The sequence below is a fragment of the Elgaria multicarinata genome, chromosome 1 (genome assembly GCF_023053635.1).
Source record: "Elgaria multicarinata webbii isolate HBS135686 ecotype San Diego chromosome 1, rElgMul1.1.pri, whole genome shotgun sequence".
NCBI lineage: Eukaryota > Metazoa > Chordata > Lepidosauria > Squamata > Anguidae > Elgaria > Elgaria multicarinata.
In genome coordinates this window covers 96,806,618-96,826,298 of record NC_086171.1, presented here as the reverse complement: position 1 = coordinate 96,826,298, position 19,681 = coordinate 96,806,618, and the positions used below count along the sequence as shown (strand labels likewise).

The 19,681-nt window shown below is 42.2% G+C and overlaps 1 protein-coding gene across 3 annotated transcripts in view; it reads left to right on the top strand.

The window, feature by feature from the left end:
* SUCO (SUN domain containing ossification factor) overlaps positions 1–19,681 on the top strand; it is a 68,769-nt gene that overhangs the window by 10,175 nt on the left and 38,913 nt on the right. For all 3 annotated transcript variants that reach the window (XM_063133206.1, XM_063133197.1, XM_063133215.1), the window contains 4 exons: positions 2,398–2,538; positions 2,694–2,838; positions 13,196–13,307; positions 18,919–19,043. In XM_063133206.1, the coding sequence (XP_062989276.1) occupies positions 2,398–2,538; positions 2,694–2,838; positions 13,196–13,307; positions 18,919–19,043 (523 nt within the window). The remainder of the gene's footprint in view (positions 1–2,397; positions 2,539–2,693; positions 2,839–13,195; positions 13,308–18,918; positions 19,044–19,681) is intronic.

The following is a 19,681-nucleotide window of genomic DNA, read 5'->3' as shown; positions in this document are numbered from 1 at the left end:
TTTGGAGTGTGTTGTCATCAGTATGCTGATGACACCACTCTACTTCTACTTCTCATCTTCATCAGGTGAGGCTGTGGATGTGCTGAACCAGTGCTTGGCTTTGACAATGAGCTAATAAACTTAAACGCAATCCAGACAAGACTGAGATGCTGTTAGTTGGTGGTTCTGCTGACTGGATGGGGGGTGTTCAACCTGTTCAGGAGCAGGTTCATAGCTTGGGGGTTCTCCTACAACCATCTCTGTCACTTTAGGCCCAGGTGGCCTTGGTGGCATGGAGTGTTTTTTACCAGCTTCAGTTGGTGGCCCAGCTAAGCCCCTATCTGGACAGGGATAACCTGGCTTCAGTTGTCTATGCCCTGGTAACCTCCAAATTAGATTACTGCAATGCACTCTACGGGGGCTGCCTTTGAAGATAGTTCGAAAGCTGCAGCTTGTGCAAAATGCAGTGGCCAGATTGATAACCAGGACCAGAAGGTTCGAGCATATAAAACCAACTGGCTCGCTTGCATTGGCTGCCTGTATGTTTCCGAGCCCAATTCAAGGTGCTGGTTTTAACCTATAAAGCCCTACATGGCTTGGGACCACAATACCTGATGGAACACCTCTCCCGACATGAACCTACCCGAACACTATGCCCAACATCTGAGGTCCTCCTCTGGGTGCCTACTCCGAGGGAAGCTCGGAGGGTGGCAACAAGAGAGAAGGCCTTCTCTGTGGTGGCCCACCAATTGTGGAACAATTTCCCTGATGAGGCCTGCCTGGCGCCGACACTGTCATCTTTTCGGCACGAGGTCAAAACTTTTCTCTTCTTACGGGCATTTACCAATATGTAATGAGCCTGGGTCTGTTTTTTGGACTCATCGTTTGTAAAGTTATAGTGATTTTCAATGTATGTGCATTTTGCATGTTTTTATGGTTTTTAATTTTTGTATATTGTTTTTAAGTGTTTTTATCTTATGTGAACCGCCCAAAGAGCTTCGGCTATGGGGCAGTATACAACAAATAATAATGTTGTTGTTGTTGTTGTTGTTGTTGTTATTATTATTAATAATAATAATAATAATAAACGAGATACAGAGTGTGAGTGTCAAAAACACTCACATTGCCCCTTCTCCAGCAGGCTGCTGCATTTCTATGCTGGATATGGAGGATGGGGCTTCTCTCCTCTGACAGCCCACTTTGATTCTATGCTGGACATATAGGAGTGATGGAGTGACCTCCTCCTCTTCCAGCCTACTCACTTGCTTGTATGAATTCTATGTTGCCTATGTTGCTGTGCTAAAATACAAGGTTGCTCTTGAAACACAAAGGAATCTCTAGCTGTTGAGAAACATGGTAATAGTGGTCCCAGATGAACTGGCTTACTGCTTCCCTAATGTCCTGTTCTTCTCAAGCAGTAGCTACTTAAGTGGAGAAGGACACTGGCCCCTAAAGTTCATCTATGTATGTGAGTCCAGTCTGCAACTCATGTTTCTACTTCTGTTTAGTTGTTTGAATGCCACACTATTCTACTCAGAGGTGTAACAGGTGAATGATCAAATTACCCTTTGTAGGAAACTATGAAAGATACCAAAAAGGTTCTTGTCACCTCTTCCACACACACCCAGAAGGTATGTTGGCACTATTCTTTGGCATAAACCAAAGGGTACACCAGCAGCACTGATTTATTTCCTAAGTTCTATTTAGGCTTGGCATTCTTTTTATAGTTTAAATGGCTAATGTCGCTATTTCCTTTATATAATCTCCTTTACAGCAGGGATGTGGAACTGCTGGTCCTCCAGATGTTATTGAACTCTAGAACTCCCATCAGTTCTGGTCAGCATGACCATTTGTCAGGAATGATGGGAGCTGTAGTCTAGCATCAACTATAGAGCCAAAGGTTCCCCATCCCTTCTTTACAGAAAGGTCGTTTTAAGAGAAACTTCAAAAAATGGGGCAATAGGTGTGAATGAGTTACTCCAATAGAATAAGATTATTCAAGTGAAGAACCAAATAGTAGTAAGGGGCAAGGTCAAGACATTGCTTGCTTGTCACCAAAACTTTAGCTAATCCACCAAAAGAAGGAGTACATTGCTCCAGAGTTCAAGAGCTGATTCTCCAACTTCATGTATCATAGGAAGGCATTTATTGCCAGAGCTACACATAGCTAGAGCATGGTTTGCCACAGCAACTTTCAGAGATGCTCAGTAAAGTACAAAATGAGGATTTGAGCAGGCCAGGACGTCAACTCAATTATCCCCAGATTCTTTTAGAAGCCCAATTTTGAAAGATGTTTATGTGAGAGAACCCATCAAATAGGGAGAAAGAGTACTTGCAGCTATTTAATTCATTACTTTGGCTAGTAAAGTATTAGCAATTTCAAAGAGGTAAACACCATGTTTGTGTTTCTCCCTTCAGTGCAATAGAGAATTCTAGTGCTGATATCCCCGTAATCAGCTCTGCTGAAGGTGAACAGTCAGCACCTGATTGTGATATTGGTGGGGTACTTGAGGCTGACCCTCAGAGTGAGCCTTCCTTTCTTGTCACTTCACCAGAGAGGTGAGTATTAAAATAACTGAATGTTGCTCTTAGTTATATGTTCTAATAAGATATTTTCGTGGTCTTCATTACATGTATACGTTCATGTAAAATCTGCAACCTAAAAATATTTCAGATTGCCTCTGGAGGAGTTTCTAATATTGGCATATTTTTAGCCTTGTAGGTCAACATATAGAAAATATCTCTTCACATAGAAAGGGAAAGATGACTAAATCAGAATTTGACCCCAAAGTCGCTGCAACTGAGCAAAAGACAGATCCAAAATCTGCCCTGAATGCTTCTGGTAACGTAAGAGGAGAGGTATGTCTTAGAAAACAAAGTATTCTGGTAGTACCTGAATTGTTTAAGTGAACAACACAGTAAACAATACATGTTTTGTTCACGGCACCATTTTGAAGATATTTTGCAGCTTCTCAGCTTATGTGTTGTAACTGCCTACTTTAGATAGATGCTTAACTATTTCACTTCTGTGATAGTTCTCTTTCAGCTACTAGCAGATAGGTTAAAAACAATCAAAATACAGTAACTACATAGCAATAAAATATTATACAAATATTATACAGTAACCAGCAAATAAAACTCACCATCCCAGGTTTTGAGTCGAAAACACTTGTTGAAATGAAGTGGTCAAACAGGGCCCTTTAGAAATCTGTTTTACAACTTAGGACACCTATTGGAAAGGCCCTTTCATCCCCACCAGCCATTTTTCACCTGGTTACAGGACAGTGGAGAGGACCTAAAAAAAAAAGTGCAGGTCTTGGGCAGGGTCACGTGGAGGAGGTGATTCCTGAGAGATCCTTGTTCTAGCCTTTTAGTGCTTTAAAGGCCAAAGCCAACAGCTTGAAATAAGCCCAGAAACAAATCGATCGCCAATTAAGCTAAAATAAAAGCAGTGTGATCCATCTTGCTTCCCAAGAAAAGTCTGGCTACAACATTCTGAACCAATTGAACTTTTCAGACTGTCTTCCAGGAAAAGCCCTACACAGAATGTGTTAAATCAACTTAACCTTGAAGGCAGAGAATAGGGTTTGCCCTTTTATAACTTAAAAACAAATGAAACAGAGCAGGAAAATCAGTGGAAATGCAAATAGAATTTAATGATTTTAAAAACCTGCCTGTTTAAGGCCAGAGTTAAGACTATTTCCTGTTGTCTGAAGCTCCACAAAGCCAGGAAATTGGAAGCTAAGGCTTTTACAGGCATGCCTTGTGATAAGTAATGATGTTGTGCAATGTCACAAATTGTGTTTGCTTACAACTTTCCCACCGTGCACCCACACCTTTCCTTGGTCTTTCAGGCCCAAATCCAGAGGGAGAGGATAGAGTGCCTGAGACCAGCAAAGATGACCCACTGGTTCTGTATTGTCTTATGAAGCAACGGAGCCTTCCTATATTGTTAGAGGAATCCTGTGAGTTGGCCTATGGTTGTGTGTTGCTTGTAAGCAAGCACAAATTGTGACATTGAACAACATCAGTACTGATTACGTGTGGCATGTCTGTTAAGGTGTCAAGTCTTCGCTTCTAGTGTCCTGGCTTTGTGGAGTTTGAGCCAACATGAGAATAGGTTTAACTCTCATCTTAAACCAGCAGGGTGTTTTTTTATCATTTACATTCCCTGATTTTTTAAAAGAAAATGTATTATTACAGTATTCTGGAAAAACAAAAATACAAACTAAAAAACAAAGCATAAAAAGGTCATTAACTGGGTAGATGTGTACAAATGGAAAGCTCTTCTTCATGGCCTCTGTGCATTCCTATGTATGGGCTCTGCGCTGAGTCTAATTTGGGAAACTTCTGTAGCTGAGGAACATTTTGGCAGGAACCCTCCCCCCCCCTACCGTACTGTGCATGTCCTGGGGGGTTCCCGCCTGTTCCCTCAGTGCTCTTTCGACCACCTTGTGAGTCACATCATGAGTCACATCATAGGGAATTTCGTCCGTTTGTTTTTCTCTCTTTTCATGTGGTTAGCTGAGTTTGTGTAGTTTCTTTGACTCTTTGTATTTTTTCTCTTCTACTGTTGAAAAAAATCAATTCGTTTTTCTTCATGGCCTCTCTCATGGCCTGCGATTATTTTTTCCTCAGGTGCATTGCCCTAAAAGCACCATTTTGTAAGTGCTTTTGTTGTGGTAGTAAGCTGCCACTGACTGATTGTCATTCTCTCTGGGTTTTTTTGTTTCGGAGAGGCACATGTTACTGAAGTTTGTTCTCTTTGCTTATCCTTTGTGCTGTAGGGTGGATCCCTGCATTGAGCAGGGGGTTGGCCTCAATGGCCTTGTAGGCGTTTTCCAACTCTGCTATTCTATGATTCTAAGAAAACATTGTGCGGCTTAAGGCAGAACTTTGGAGAAGGGCACTTGAAGCAGTGGACTCACAGAAGCCTTCTGCTACATCACCCTCCAAAATACCTCCACAGGCCTCTACTAGCCAAGCTGATCCACCAACACCCAAATCACTTGTTGGCTATTTCAGCAGCTAAGAAGCTAGCAAAATGGGATAAGTCTTCAAAGCATACTTCGGAGCTGGCTAAGAAAAAAAAAGAAGAGCAAGGAGCCAAAGCACCCTGATCAAGCATCGAGGCCACAGGTCCTGACACCTTCTTTGCTATCAAACCCATCTATTCAGGTGCCCCCAGAGGATCCTGTACAGGCTCTGGTTATAGAACCGATCTCCACAGCTTCGGAGAGTGAGATTTGTGATCTCGCACCCCCAATAATAGCACCTCGAGATCAAAGACATTCATCTATACAAGTACCGCCACCTTCATTACCAAGAGAGAATCGTCAATGTCATTGTTTTCTTGGTGCTGAGTGGGAGATATGCTAGTAGGGCATATCCATGTTATGGAGACAGAGATCCAGGTCCCAATGAGAGACTGGGACTGTTAATCTGATTGGTATTTTCCACCACAGTGGTCGTATGCACTAGATGAGTGGCATTGTCTAGTGCATACCATACTCACTATCTAGGGGCAATGTCCCCCTGCTACTGACTGTGCCCATCAGCCACAGTGTCCTGACCAACAGTTGAGAATACTTTTGTGCATCCTTCACCGATACCTGCCCACTCAATTTCTTTGCAGGCATCACAAGCTAGACCTCGGACAGAGGCTGACCCAAGCTCATTGGTAGAACATCCACTGCCTTCTCTGCCCATATAGTTGGGTGGTGGGAACAATGTAGCAGCTACATGTCTGGATCTGTCTCCATTATCTGCTGAGGACTATCAGTCTGATACATCCTCATACTCATTAGTAACACTATTGATTGCATCTCTGGATGACATCATGAGATTGAGGGACAGAGCATCTAGGTATTGATGTTCAACAACCTGTAGAGCAGATTTGTGTTGCAGTATTTGATGTGGTATAATCAGAGTCCCCAGCACCAGTGGCAATCCCATTCCCACCAGAACTATTTGAAATAGTCCAGCAGATGTGGAAAGCACCATTTTCAATGGACCTTACCTCAAAAAGACTGGAATTGATGTATAAGATTCAGGAGAAGGATGCTACCTTTTTATTTTCTCACCTGCGACCAAACTCTATCGTTGTGCAGTCTGCTCAGGGTCGGTCCCAGAAGGTGAACAAGGAAGGATGAAGGCGACTTATTGGGAAGAAGGTTATACTCCTTGGCAGCACTTGGCCTGAAGGTGTCAAGATAACAATACTTCCTGTGGGAGAAAATGAACTCTCTTTGTGGCTGTCTGTCTGAGGTTCAGAGAGAATTAGCCTGAATGTTTCAATCTGAAGCAGTGAGACTTTTGCGGCCGCAGATCAACACAGCCCTCCATCAGACTGAGTGCAACGTGAAGTCGATAGTGTGTGCTGTTACCCTAAGGCATCACGCTTGGCTTAGGTCAGCGGGATTAACCCCAGAAGCCCGCTCCAGGATTGAAGACGTACGTTTTGACAGAGAGGGTCTGTTCAATGTGAAGACAGACAAACAGATGGACTCTGTTCAAAAGGCCAAGACTACACCAAAGAAGATGAGCCTGGGTTTCCATAAAAAAACCCAAGCTTACAAACCAAGACGCTGGTTCAGGCATCAGCAACCACCTTTTTAGAGGTAAGCATTCAATAGATTGCCTCGATATCAGCCACCACAGAAACCGCAACCATCAACATCAAAGTACCATCAGAGTCGCGGAAGGCTGAATTGGCCTCCAAGCATCATCTTTAACTTTTTGATTCAAACATAATTGCGAAGTGCATGGCCGTAGTATGCACATTCCTTCAACTTCGAGGAGTGGAAGTGGCTGGAACGACTGGCTCCTGGTGGGCACATATGAGACCTCCCTGAACTCAACAATCCAGTTTGTCCTCAGCCATCTTCAGGCACTGGGTCTGCATGTAAATATTGAAAAATTGACTCTTCTTCCTACACAAAGGATTCAGTTTATAGGCACACTTTTGGGCTCCATCAAAGGTTGCACATACTTACCCCAAGAGAGAAGACAAAACTTCTGCAAACTCACAGAGAGACTCTATCAAAATCATCTCACCAGTGCACATATGATACAGACACTCTTGGGCCACATGGTGGCAACAGTGTCGGAGGTTTTGTGGATGAGGCCCCTGCAAAATTGGTTCCTTTGCCTCTTCCTGGTTGATGCAGATGCCCCAAAATTCCACTTAAGGATTCCATACAACATTCCTCAATTCCTAAGGTGGTGGATGACCTGAAAAACCTTTTCTAGAGCATTCCATTTGTTCAACCTCCACCATCTCTTACCTTGACAATGAATGCTTGACAGTGGGGGGCTCATTGCAAACCCCTTCAGATCCAAGGACTCTGGTCATCAGAGGAGAGCTGACGCCATATAAACCAACTTGGCCGTTTCAAAAGCCCTTCGAGCCTTCAAGGTTGATGTGAGGGGCAGGCAAATCCATTTCCTTAAAGACAACTCTGCTGTCCTTTGGCACATCAACAAGTTGGTGGGTACTCATTCATCCAGCCTAGTGACATTAGCGAGGGTAATTTTCAAATGGTTGATACTGAGAGGAATCTATCTCACTGCACTGCACATAGCCGGTTTCGACAATCTCTTAGCAGATGCTCTAAGTTGGGAACATTGAATCTCCCACAAGTGGGAAATGTCTTCACCGCCTGTTTTGCAAATGGGGATGTCTGACTGTTGACCTCTTCATGACACCGACCAATACTGCCTGCATGAGGTTTTGTTCAAGAGGGGGGCCTGGGGTGAACATCAGTAGGGGATGCGTTTTGCTACCTTTGAACTCTTTTCTATCTATTTCCCTCATTCCCACGGGCCCGTACCAGGATATGACTTGACGAGACAGATTGTATCCTCATTGCCCTGTGGTGACCCAGGCAGCCGTGGTTCACCACCCTAGTACAACAGTCCAACAGAGATCGATACCAGATCCCATCTCTCAGGACCGAGGCAAAGGAAGCATCCAGACCTATTGACACTGAAATTGCCAACCTGGAGTATCCAAGGAGGGACAAATCCTCTTCGATGCCAATGGTCAGATTTTGCTAATAATTTTGATCCTGTGACTCAATCCAAGATGTTTTGGGGGTTTCTCCGTCATTTATTTGATAAAGACCTGAAATGCTCCTCCATTAAAGTTTACGTGACGGCTATTTCTGCATTAAGAGATCAAGTGTCAGGATTTTCATTATTCTCACACTCCTTAGTCAAGCAGTTCATGAGATGGTTAAGAAATCTGACCTCGATCTGTTCTCTGAACCAACCATGGAGTCTTTCTATTGTGCTTAATTCGTTGATGACTAAACTTTTGAACCCTTAGTGATGGTGGACTTGCAATTCCTAACCTGGAAGGTTGCCTTTCCAGTGGCAATCATATCCTCTAGACAGTTCAGCGAACTTTGTGCCCAGCATATCTGGTGTTTCATAGAGATGAGATAGACTTGTTTCCAGATCTGGCTTTTTTTTTTTTTTTTTTACCAAAGTTGCTCACAGTTTTTCATATCTACCGACATTTTTCTCAATACCGATGTCTGCTTTAGAGACTAAGCCACACATGCTTGATGTAAGGTGAGCACTGGCCTTTTACAAGATGTGTGGAGTGAAAGTTAGCAGTATGCAACATAGAATAGTAGAGTTGGAAGGGGCCTATAACGTCATTGAGTACAACCCCCTGCTCAATGCAGGAATCTACCCTAAAGCATCCCTGACAGATGCTTGTCCAGCTGCCTCTTGTATGCCTCTAGTGTGGGAGAGCCCACAACGTCCCTAGGTAACTGGTTCTAACAGTCAGGAAGTTTTTCCTGATGTCCAGCAGGAATCTGGCTTCCTGTAACTTGAGCCCGTTATTCCACTACCTGCACTCTAGGATGATCGAGAAGAGATCCTGGCCCTCCTCTGTGTGACAACCTTTTAAGTATTTGAAGAGTGCTATCATGTCTCCCCTCAATCTTCTCTTCTCCAGGCTAAACATGCCCAGTTCTTTCAGTCTCTCTTCATAGGGCTTTGTTTCCAGACCTGATCATCCTGGTTGCCCTCCTCTGAGCACGCTCCAGCTTGTCTGCGTCCTTCTTGAAATGTGGTGCCCAGAACTGGACACAATGTTCTAGATGAGGCCTAAGCAGGGCCAAATAGAGAGGAACCAGTACCTCACGTGATTTGGAAGCTATACTTCTATTAATGCAGCCCAAAACAGCATTTGCCTTTCTTGCAGCCATATCGCACTGTTGGCTCATATTCAGCTTGTGATCTACAACAATTCCAAGATCCTTCTCATTTGTAGTATTGCTGAGCCAAGTATCCCCCATCTTGTAACTTGCCTTTGGTTTCTATTTCCTAAATGTAGAACTTGGCATTTATCCCTATTAAATTTCATTCTGTTGTTTTCAGCCCAGCACTCTGGCCTATCAAGATCACTTTGAAGTTTGTTTCTGTCTTCTAGGGTATTACCCTATTTCTTTGATTCTAAGATGCAGTTTTCCCCCCATATAAACATCTCTAAAAATGGTGTGCGTCTTAGAATCGCGGGTGTATTTTAGGTTTTGTTTTTTTTCTGTTGGTGGTACTGAAATTAGTGTGCGTCTTACAATCGATGGCGTTTTACAATCGAAGAAATGTGGTAGCTATTCCACCCAATTTTGTGTCATCTGCAAATTTGATAAGCATTCCCCACACCTCCTCGTCCAAATCATTAATAAAAATGTTGAAGAGCCCTGCAGACTGAGCCCTGCGGTACCCCACTCATTACCTCCCCCCAGTTTGAGAAGGTACCATTGCTAAGTACTCCTTGAGTCTGATTCTGTAGCCAACTGTGAATCCACCTAATTGTTGTTCCAACTAGCCCATATCATGGGGCGCTTTGTCAAAAGCTTTGCTGAAGTCAAGATATATTACGTCCACAGCATTCCTACACCAAACAGTCCACAAAGGAGGTTACCCAATCAAAAAATGAGATCAATTTAGTCTGACAGGATTTGTTCCTGACGTATCCATGCTGGCTTCTAGTAATCACTGCATTATTTTCAAGGTGTTTACAGATTGACTTCTTTATAATCTGCTCCAGAATTTTCCCAGGGATGGATGTCAGACTGACTGGTCTGTAGTTCCCAGGTTCCTTGTTTTTGCCCTTTTTCAAGATAGGGACAATGTTAGCTGTCCTCCAGTCCAGCACCTCACCCATCTTCCATGATTTCGCAAAGATAACCGACAGCAGTTCTGAGAGTTCTTCTGTTAGCGCCTTCATTACTCTAGGATGCAGTTCATCGGGCCCTGGAGATTTGAACTTATTCAAAAAAAATTAGGTGTTCCTTGACCATTTGTTTATCATTCTCAAACTGAAATCCTGCCCCCTCAACTTTTTTGTTTTTACTGTTTTTAACTTTTGTAAACTGCCCAGAGAGCTTCGGCTATGGGGCAGTATATAAATGTAACAAATAAATAAATAAACAAACTTGTTCTTCACTTTTTCCAGGAGGGTCATAGACCTGCTTTTGGGAGAAGACTGAGCCAAAGTAGGAATTGAGCACTTCAGCCTTTTCTTTTTCATCTGTTATCAATTTGCCATCGTCATTAAGCAGCTGAACCACCATTTCTTTCCTCTCTCTTTTACTACTCATGTATCTGAAGAAAGCTTTTTTATTGCTTTTAGCATCCCTCGCTAATCTCAGCGCACTCTCAGCTTTAGCCTTCCTGACGCCATTTCTGCACTTCTGTGCTACCTGTCTGTACTCTTCTTTTGTAGCCTGGTCCTCCTTCCACTTCCTATATGTATGCTTTTTTGTTTTCAGGTCATCGCTAAGCTTTTTGTGGAGCCACATTGGTTTCCTCTGTTGTCTTCTATCTTTTCTCCTTGTTGGAATTGTTTGTAATTGTGCCTTTAAAATTTCCTTTTTTAAATACTTCCACCCATCTTGCACTTCTTTTCTCATTAGGGTCACTTGCCATGGGACCTTCCTTATCATAGTTCTGAGTTTATTAAAAACAGCTTTCCTAAAATCCAAAATACGTGTATGGCTAAACTCAGCTCTTGCTTCTTTTATAATCAAGAATTCAAGTATGACATCACATCTTTGTTACGATGGACTCTGTAAGGGCCAACCTGTCTCTTTGCAAAGACTGGCATCTTGGTTGGTGCAGACAATCAAACTAGCATATCAAGTGGCCAAGGTGGAATTACCCCAACCAATTTGGGGACATTCCACATGAGGCATAGTGGCATCTACGGAGCTTGGTTGTGGAATACCTCTGATAGATCTATGCCGAGCGGCAACACAGTCCAGACCATTTACCTTTGTGAAGCATTACAAGCTTGACATGAGGGTGAGATCGGATGCAGCATTTGGGAAAGCTGTCCTGTATTCAGTTTTGCACTGAGACACCTACCCTCCTCTGATAAGTCTGCTTGTTAATTGCCCATATGTGGGGAATGCACAGAGACCACGAAGAAGAAACGCAGGTTGCTTGCCTGTAATTGGGATTTTTCGAGTGGTCATCTGTTCATCCACACAAACACACCCCATCTCCACCTCGATTTCAATGTCAATGCTGATGTCAGTTCCAAAGTGATAGTTATTCCCTTGGTTTTGGGGCCACTTTGGTGGTCTCGAGAACTGAGGGAATAGGTGGGAACCCACCGGGGCATGCATAGTACAATGGTGGGGGAAGGTTCCCTCTAAAATGTTCCTTAGCTGTAGAAGTTTCCCGAATTAGGCTCAGTTTAGGCACAGAGTCCATATGTGTGAATGCACAGATGACCACTTGAAGAACTACAGCAACCTGCATATATGTTCAGAGAAGCTTACTTAAACCTGTACAGGCTCCAGCATAACTTTTTCCTTCTCGTCATTAGTGATCAATCTGTCAGGCAAAATGGCTCAAACTTCAAAATTACCTCACTCTTGTCTCAGTTGACTTTCCTGGTCTCCACTGTCAAGAATACTGACAGGAGAACTGCACAGGACATGCTTGAGTTATGTCAAGTTTCAGGATTCAAGTATAGAGGAGGCTCTTCTGTGGAGATCACGCCACAAGTAGAAGGCAACAAGTGCAGAGAGGGAAGGGAGGGATGACAGTGGAGTCATCCCCACTCTCACTCCTTGCACGTAGAGCTTACGCATAAGCAGAATGATTGAATAGGGGAAGATTCTCACAGCCATCTTAATGAGTGCACCTAGAGGGAAGGGGGACTTGTGCTTCTGTGCTGCATTTCTGCATTCAGGAAGGTGGTATGAGGCCCTGGTCCTTCTGCTTCCCCCTTGTGTATTCCATCCGCTTCCTCAATTCCCTGAGAATTAAACTACATATCACTTTAAAGATGTAACTTAGATTTTTCCCCTTTTTTACTCAGAAGTGCATGTGCCTAATATGGATCCAGACTATAGAGTTGTCGAGGCACAGGGGGAGGGTTAACCTTTTGGCCTATGGTTTGCAATTTACATTACAGCTGGATGCCTTTGGAGGCAGGGAGGAGGTGATCCAGATTGGGACCACAGTGGATAGGTGGGGTGCAAGTATTAAAGTCCTAGCACCCCCAGCTTCCCCCCAGTCTGTGTAGTAACATGTAGCCTCTCCTTGTGTAGGTTCAAATTCCATAACGAAAGGAATAGGCATTAAACATCGAATAGAGTAGATTTTGTCTGCAACATATGAAAACATTAGAGTACTGGCAGCATTCTAACTTCAGAATGCAACTGAGCATACATGACTTCTTTTATCAGCCATTGAATTTTGCAGCTTATAAAGGTGGAACTTTTTTGTGTGAATCAACTTAACTAAAGGGGAACTCCTGTGCCCTTTTAATGAAAGTCTTATTTCCCACTTTTAATATGTTATACTAGCTTCTGTTTTGGAATTTATGATTATAAATGACTGGATTATCCAGGATAGTGATTGAGAAACTACTTATTATAAGATTTCAAAGTGTATATCTATATCAGGACAGACGTTTGATTTTTTTTCTCTAACAGTAACACTAGCTTTTTTCAATTAACTTCTAAAACACAAGCTGTGTATGCAGGTTTTTCATAAAACATTGCATTGCAACAGATTTGTTAAACTACTACCAGGCCTACAGGCGGTACACTGTTTCCCTTTTAATGTTCCATTCCTTATAAGCCTTACCCACTTTTGGTGCTTGCCATATTGCCTACATATACTGAGTGATCCTTTCTTAATATCTAAAACCCTAACACCCTTTTGCTGCCTTGTGCAGAGGAAAGCAGGAGATATTGACCCAACTTCTGTAATAACCCCAAAGGACCCAGGCGATATTCCCACATTTGACGAGTGGAAGAAGCAGGTTATGGAAGTGGAAAAAGAGAAGAGTGAGTTCAATTATTTTTTCTGACAAACTTTGAACAGAATTTCCCCTTAAAAATCTAATATTTAACATTGGCTATGTTTTCTGACTTTAGAAAGGGTTTTGTAAGTTTGCTTTCAGAGAAAGATACTCTAGTTTTGTTAACAGCAGCAATTTGGTACTAATTCAGTTGAGCAAAAAATAAGTCTTTCCTTGTTCTAAGATGCAGCATTCAGATTTCCCTAGGTAAACTTACTCTGAAGTAGTGTCAGGAGCTTTGCCGTTCCAGTGACCAGTTTCTCATAGAAGGGTGGTCTTACCTTCAGCGTCTGCTTGCATCATAACTGCTTACTGAGACTTACAAGTATTTCAATCCCGTGGAATTGCCTACTTTCCTGACTGACTAGGTTTAAGGTGGTTTTTTTTGTTTTTACAATAGGCTCTATAGGCATGAAGGTGGGTACTGGGCAGGAAGATCTGTCTCTCTGGATACAATTCATCTGTGACTTGTCTAGAGCTACAAATAGGCAGAGCTGAACTGTAACGTTAAATACTATCTTGTGCTGCTTTTGTGTATCTATTGGCCGATAATCTGTATTCCTAAAAAGTCAGATAGCAAGTAGGTAATGTTGGTTTCTAACTGTTTGTTTCTGAAAACCAAGACACTTGCAAATATGCTGAATGCACGATCTCTTGTGAAGACAGGTTGCTGTCCTGGATGTTTCTCCATTTGGGGACAAGATGCTACCTATTGTCAAAAGAAACTATCCTTTGACCCATCCTTCTTCCAATTACTACCCTGTCTCTTATCTACAGTATGTTTCACCTCCAAACCTCTGGAGCCTGCTGCTGTTTATTCCTGCTGTCTTGACTTTTTCCTCCAACTTAGCTGTTTATCCCTTCCACCCCACAGAAATTGACTTTACTCATTGCCAAATCTTTAGATTGTCTCTATCCAATTATCATTCCCCTTGGTCTCTTTCTGCTGTCTTCGATTACAACTGGTCACTTTCTCCTGCTTAAGTCTCTTCATGCCTTAGGTATCTGTGAGTTTGTCCTCAGATAGCTCTTTTCCTACCTTTCTAATTGTTCATTCAGTGTTTCCTTAGAGGGAAACTCTTCCTCTGATAGTGCCCCTCAGGCCTGTGTTTTTGACAGTTTAGAGCCCTTTTGTTCTGCGTACTGCCCCTGGCTGATTTCATCAAATCCCATGGCTTTCAGTGCAGCCTATACATATAAAGTGATGACTCCCGGCTCTAAAGCTCTATCCCAGGACTTCCCTTACCTGTATTTCCAACTGTCTCGGATATCTCCAACTGATTGTCATTTCATGGAAAAATTGGCGGTATTCGGATGATCACCGGGGGTGGGTGGGGGTGTCTTGGCTTCTCCCCTCTGCCCTGCACATCTTGCACACTATTATTTACATAATTACCTGCACTGGTAATTATGTAAATAATAGTAGTAGAGATGTAAAATTTCTGGAAATTTTGAGGCCAGGGAGGGGGAGAGCTTTTTTCCTTGGTTTTTTTTTTTTTTTTTTTTTTTTTAAGGGGAGGGGACACAGGAATTTTTTGGGGAAATGAAAAACAACCAAAATCTATTTTTAGTCATATTGTTGCTATAGGACAGCCTTCCCCAAGCTGGTGCCCTCCATATATTTTGGACGTCAGCTCCCATCAGCTTCAGGCAGCATGGCCAATGGTCAGGAATGCTAAGCACAGTAGTCCAAAACATCCAGAGGGCTCCAGGCTGGGGAGGGCTGCTTTTCTGTTCCTAAAGTTACTTTATGTATAACTTAGTTTGCTCATAAAATTATCATTATGTTTTAAAACTTTTTAAAGTAAGGTTAGTTAATAAATTTGTAATTATTGTCCAAATAGAACTACATTAAATGATTGCTACAGCATCAAAACAGGATTCCATAGAACAAAATCCAAACTGTCAAGACTGCACAATGGTGACTCTACCCACATGTTGGGAGACTGAGCATAAATACCTATCAGTAAAATATACTTTTTATCAATAATTTGAATAAGGAATGAAAGAAATAACTATGCTGGGAATCTTACAGAGGATTAAAAAACATTTCCCCCCACAACTTCAATATTTCCAGACGTTTTACATCTCTAGACTTTCTAGAAAAGTGTTCTTATGATATAGTTTTGAGAAATCATTTTGGGTTGAGTAACAACATATCAGTATTTTGTCTTAAATTCTAAAAGAAAATGTTTCATAAACCAAAGCTGTTCAATTTTTCCATTTCTGTATGTCTCCCTATTTATTTATTTATTTATTTATTTATTACATTTTTATACCGCCCAATAGCCGAAGCTCTCTGGGCGGTTCACAAAAATTAAAACCATAATAAAACAACCAACAGGTTAAAAGCACAAATACAAAATACAGTATAAAAAGCACAACCAGGATAAAGCCACGTAGCAAAATTGATATAAGATTAGAATACAGAGTTAGAACAGTAAAATTTAAATTTAAGTTAAAATTAAGTGTTAAAATACTGAGAGAATAAAAAGGTCTTCACTGTACTCTTCAAAGGAGTACAGTGCAGGCGCTAGGCGGACCTCTCTGGGGAGCTCATTCCACAACCGAGGTGCCACAGTGGAGAAAGCCCTCCTCCTAGTAGCCCTCGCCTCCCCTGCCCCCGCCTCAAATTTTTTTGGGTTTCCTTCCAGGCCTTCACACCTCTAGTCAGTGAGAGTGGCTTTGTGCACACTCTGCAACCCCTACTGCAAGTCATGGGTTGAAGGGTGGGTAAAAAGTCACCACTTTGTGCCATGTTCAAATTACATGCTAACCTGAGCTGTAGAGCAGGTAATTATAGAAATGGCAGGGGCAGGGGGAGAAGCCATGATGCCTTCTTTTCTCCTTGTGATCAACCAAACCTGGAAATGATTTTAGACTGTACTTCACATCCCTAAACCTCCTGTCTTTATACACTCTCCGTATTCAATGACAGTGTCACCCACCACCACCTACCCAGTTGAAAAGGCATGCACCCTTGGCTTTATCTTTGCCTCCTCTCTTTCCTTTGTTTCCCTTATTCATTCTGTTGCCAAATGATGTTGCTTCTCCATTTACAACATTTGCAGAAATCTAGCCCTTCCCACCCTCCTCTCCCCTCAACAAAAACTCATGTCTGTATCCTGGTAATCAATCTGCTCTTGTGTCTTCCATTGTTTTACCTCCGTCCGGCACTGCTAACAAAATCATTCACCTCTCTCATTGCTCTGATCCCACGACAACCTTTCTGAAATCACTACACTGACTTCTTGTCCACTCCAGATCCAGCACAAGTTTCAGAGCTCCCCATAGGTTTGCCACCCCCACTTTGTCTCTCCCAGCCTGATAAATTCCTTTTGATGAGCTTAGCTCCTTCAGCTCCACCACTTTTCTCCCTTGCCCCATATATTTGGAACTGCCTTCCAGATCTCCTGCATGATGCTGCCACCTCTCCCTTTAAATCCCTCCTCAAAACCCGCTTTCTTTAATGCCCTTGGCACAGCCCCTATTCCATGCATTACTGCAGCCTTCCCTGACCTGGTGCTTTCTAGGTGTGTTGGCCAGCCAGAATGGCTAATAGTCAGGTATGTTGGGAGTTGTAGTCCAAAACATCTGGAGGCCATCAGGTTGCGGAAGGCTACTGTAACTAAGCCTAAGTACATGTGCCTGATTTAATCACATATTCTTCCCCTGGTTACCTCTGCCTCCACTTCTGTCTCCTTTCAGTTTCCCTTGTGTTGACTTTTAAAAAGAGATCTTTTGTGTGCTGTAAAGCACTATGCATATTGACCACACTACACAAATAAAATAAATACCCCTGGAAATTACTTAACTTTCAGGTTGTATTTGTTAAGGTAATATATACATTAGAGCCTTCAGGGAGGGAACTGCCTTGATCCTCCTGCTTGTTCTACATTCCTTCATCACTATGGACCATTGGGCTAGTTCCCAGAGATCTTCATGTAATGATCCAGCCAAGCCTATTGTAATAGTAAACTTTTTCCACTCTGGATCAAGCAGAAACAATGCACATAGAAGACTCCGTGAAGGAGGCAGAGGGACTCGTATTTCTAGCTCAAGAACAAACTTATCTTTGCTACGGATTTCTAATAATTACATACACCAGGAGTAGGCAACTTTGCAAGGGGGGGATTTTTGTGCCTATGGAGTGCTATATGGGTCAAATTTGGCTTCAGAACAAGCTAAATTTTGTCCATTTAGTTCTCTGTAGTGTTAATTTAGTCATTTAAAAAAAAATTACAATTTTTTTTGGCTTGGGCCATATGTAACCCACCCCTGACATACATCATACGCACCTGCCAATTATCTAGTGCAAGTATTCAGTTAATGTCATTTTATTTTTTATTTACCAACTTTGGCCTGGATACATATGCAACAGAAGGAGGCAATAGGAAGTGTAGTGGTAAAATGGGCTATGCTAGTTCAGCATAAGAATGCTCCCTTATGTAAAAATACTCCCTATAAGTTAAAAACTAGCACCTCGTTCTGCTGTATGTATAGACAAGGCCTTTATGTCCTTTGTGTATGTTAACCAGGACATTAGATTTATTTAAGTAAGCATATGCATTCTGGTCTGGAGAGATTATACTAGGCTTAGTTTATCACATTTTCATGCCTTTGTCTTTTTGGCCAAATTCCTAAGGGAAAGTAACCATTTGGACAAGTTGGGTGGCAGAGATTGAGCTTTAAACCAAATTAGCTTTTACTCATAGAGCACTATGACACCACAACTATTCTGTAGATGGTCTCAGAACTACCAGTATGTAATAAGTTCAGTATGAATTTAGACTCAAGTGATAGAAGTGCAGCAATCAGACTCCAATCTAATCCTGGCCGAGTGATCCCCTCGGGTGCCAGGGTAAGGAGGAAGGCTGAAACTCCGAAGAATCCCAGCGATACCTCAGAAATGTTTTTCAGGGCCCTTGCTTGTACAAGAGAAATTGATATTTCCTTGTCTGTTGGTTAAAACATTTATATACCACTCTTTATTGTATTGGATTTCAGGTCAGTGCACACCATAAAGTCAGTACAATAAATCATAATAATAATACCAGTAGATGAGCCTTAAAAACTGAATGGAGAATTGTTCAATTTAAAAACTGCTAATTGCTTAAGCTATTAAATAATTACGTGTTTACCAGTGCCTGAAGATTTCACTGTTGGTTTTAAGCAGGCCCTTAGGGCTGCTAGTGTCTTATGTTTATCCAGATTCTACTTAGACTGCAGTTGGGGCATTTAGTTGTTGCTCATATGTCCTAACTTCCCGTTATGGCAATATCTTCAGCAGTGCATTAGCTTTAAAACAGCAGTAGGGGTTGCACATGCTTTTTGTGATGTCTCCTCATCATGAGACATCTATTAGAAATTATATGGCCTTTACTTCTGAGTATTAAAATGGAAGGGCTGTGTTCAAATCAATTACAAGTAGAAGATGAGGGCAAGATCAAGGAATTACAAGTAGAGAATGAGGATAAATTGTTAGTACTGGATAATGTTAGTTCCTTTTGTACAAATTGCTTTAGCAAGAATCTTGGGAGTATTGGCTTAGTAAACGTTTCCTAATAATTCTCTGGTATGCTTTCTCCTGAATGCAGGTCAGTCAATGCATCCATCTTCCAATGGAGGTCCACATCTAGCAAAAAAAGTCCAGAAAAATAGGAATAATTATGCTTCAGTAGAATGTGGTGCCAAAATATTGGCCGCTAACCCAGAGGCAAAGGTACCAATGGCACATTCAAAAAATGTGATTTATATGTTTACAAGACTTTAAAAAAAATTGAGTTGAACACCTGACTTCAAAAGATTGCTTCTAATTACTTTTACACGAAACTAACAAAAGTTGAAAGCCCTGGTTGTGGGAACAGGTTCATTTCCGCCCTAAATGTTGCTGCAAGCGGCCTGCCGCTGCTGCTAGTTAGGATGGATGGAGAAAGTGGTGGCTCTGCAGCTTACCTGCCCCCTGGAGAGGGAAGTGTTTTAAGGGGCAAAGAGTAGATGGCCTTGGTGGACCACAGTGCCTGCTTGAAAGCAACTTTTGCCCACACGCTTATGCCAGAATCAGCAGGCTCATCTCTAAGGTGCCGCAGAACTTGTTTTTCATCCAAAGGTGGGGCAGAGAGAAGGATGCTGTCATTTTTCTTCAGTGTGTCTGACAGGGAACTCTTCAAAAGTCTCATGCCAGACAGCCCCATCAATGAAATGGGAGGGGATGGGGAAGTGGGAGATGAAGTTCAAACTGAATTTCATATTATAGCATTAATGAATCAAATGTTCAGCCTTTTTTTTTTTTTTGGTTCGTTTTGGTTTGCATTACTTAAACAGCACTTTTAAAATGTCAGGTCCTAGAATCTTGTCAAG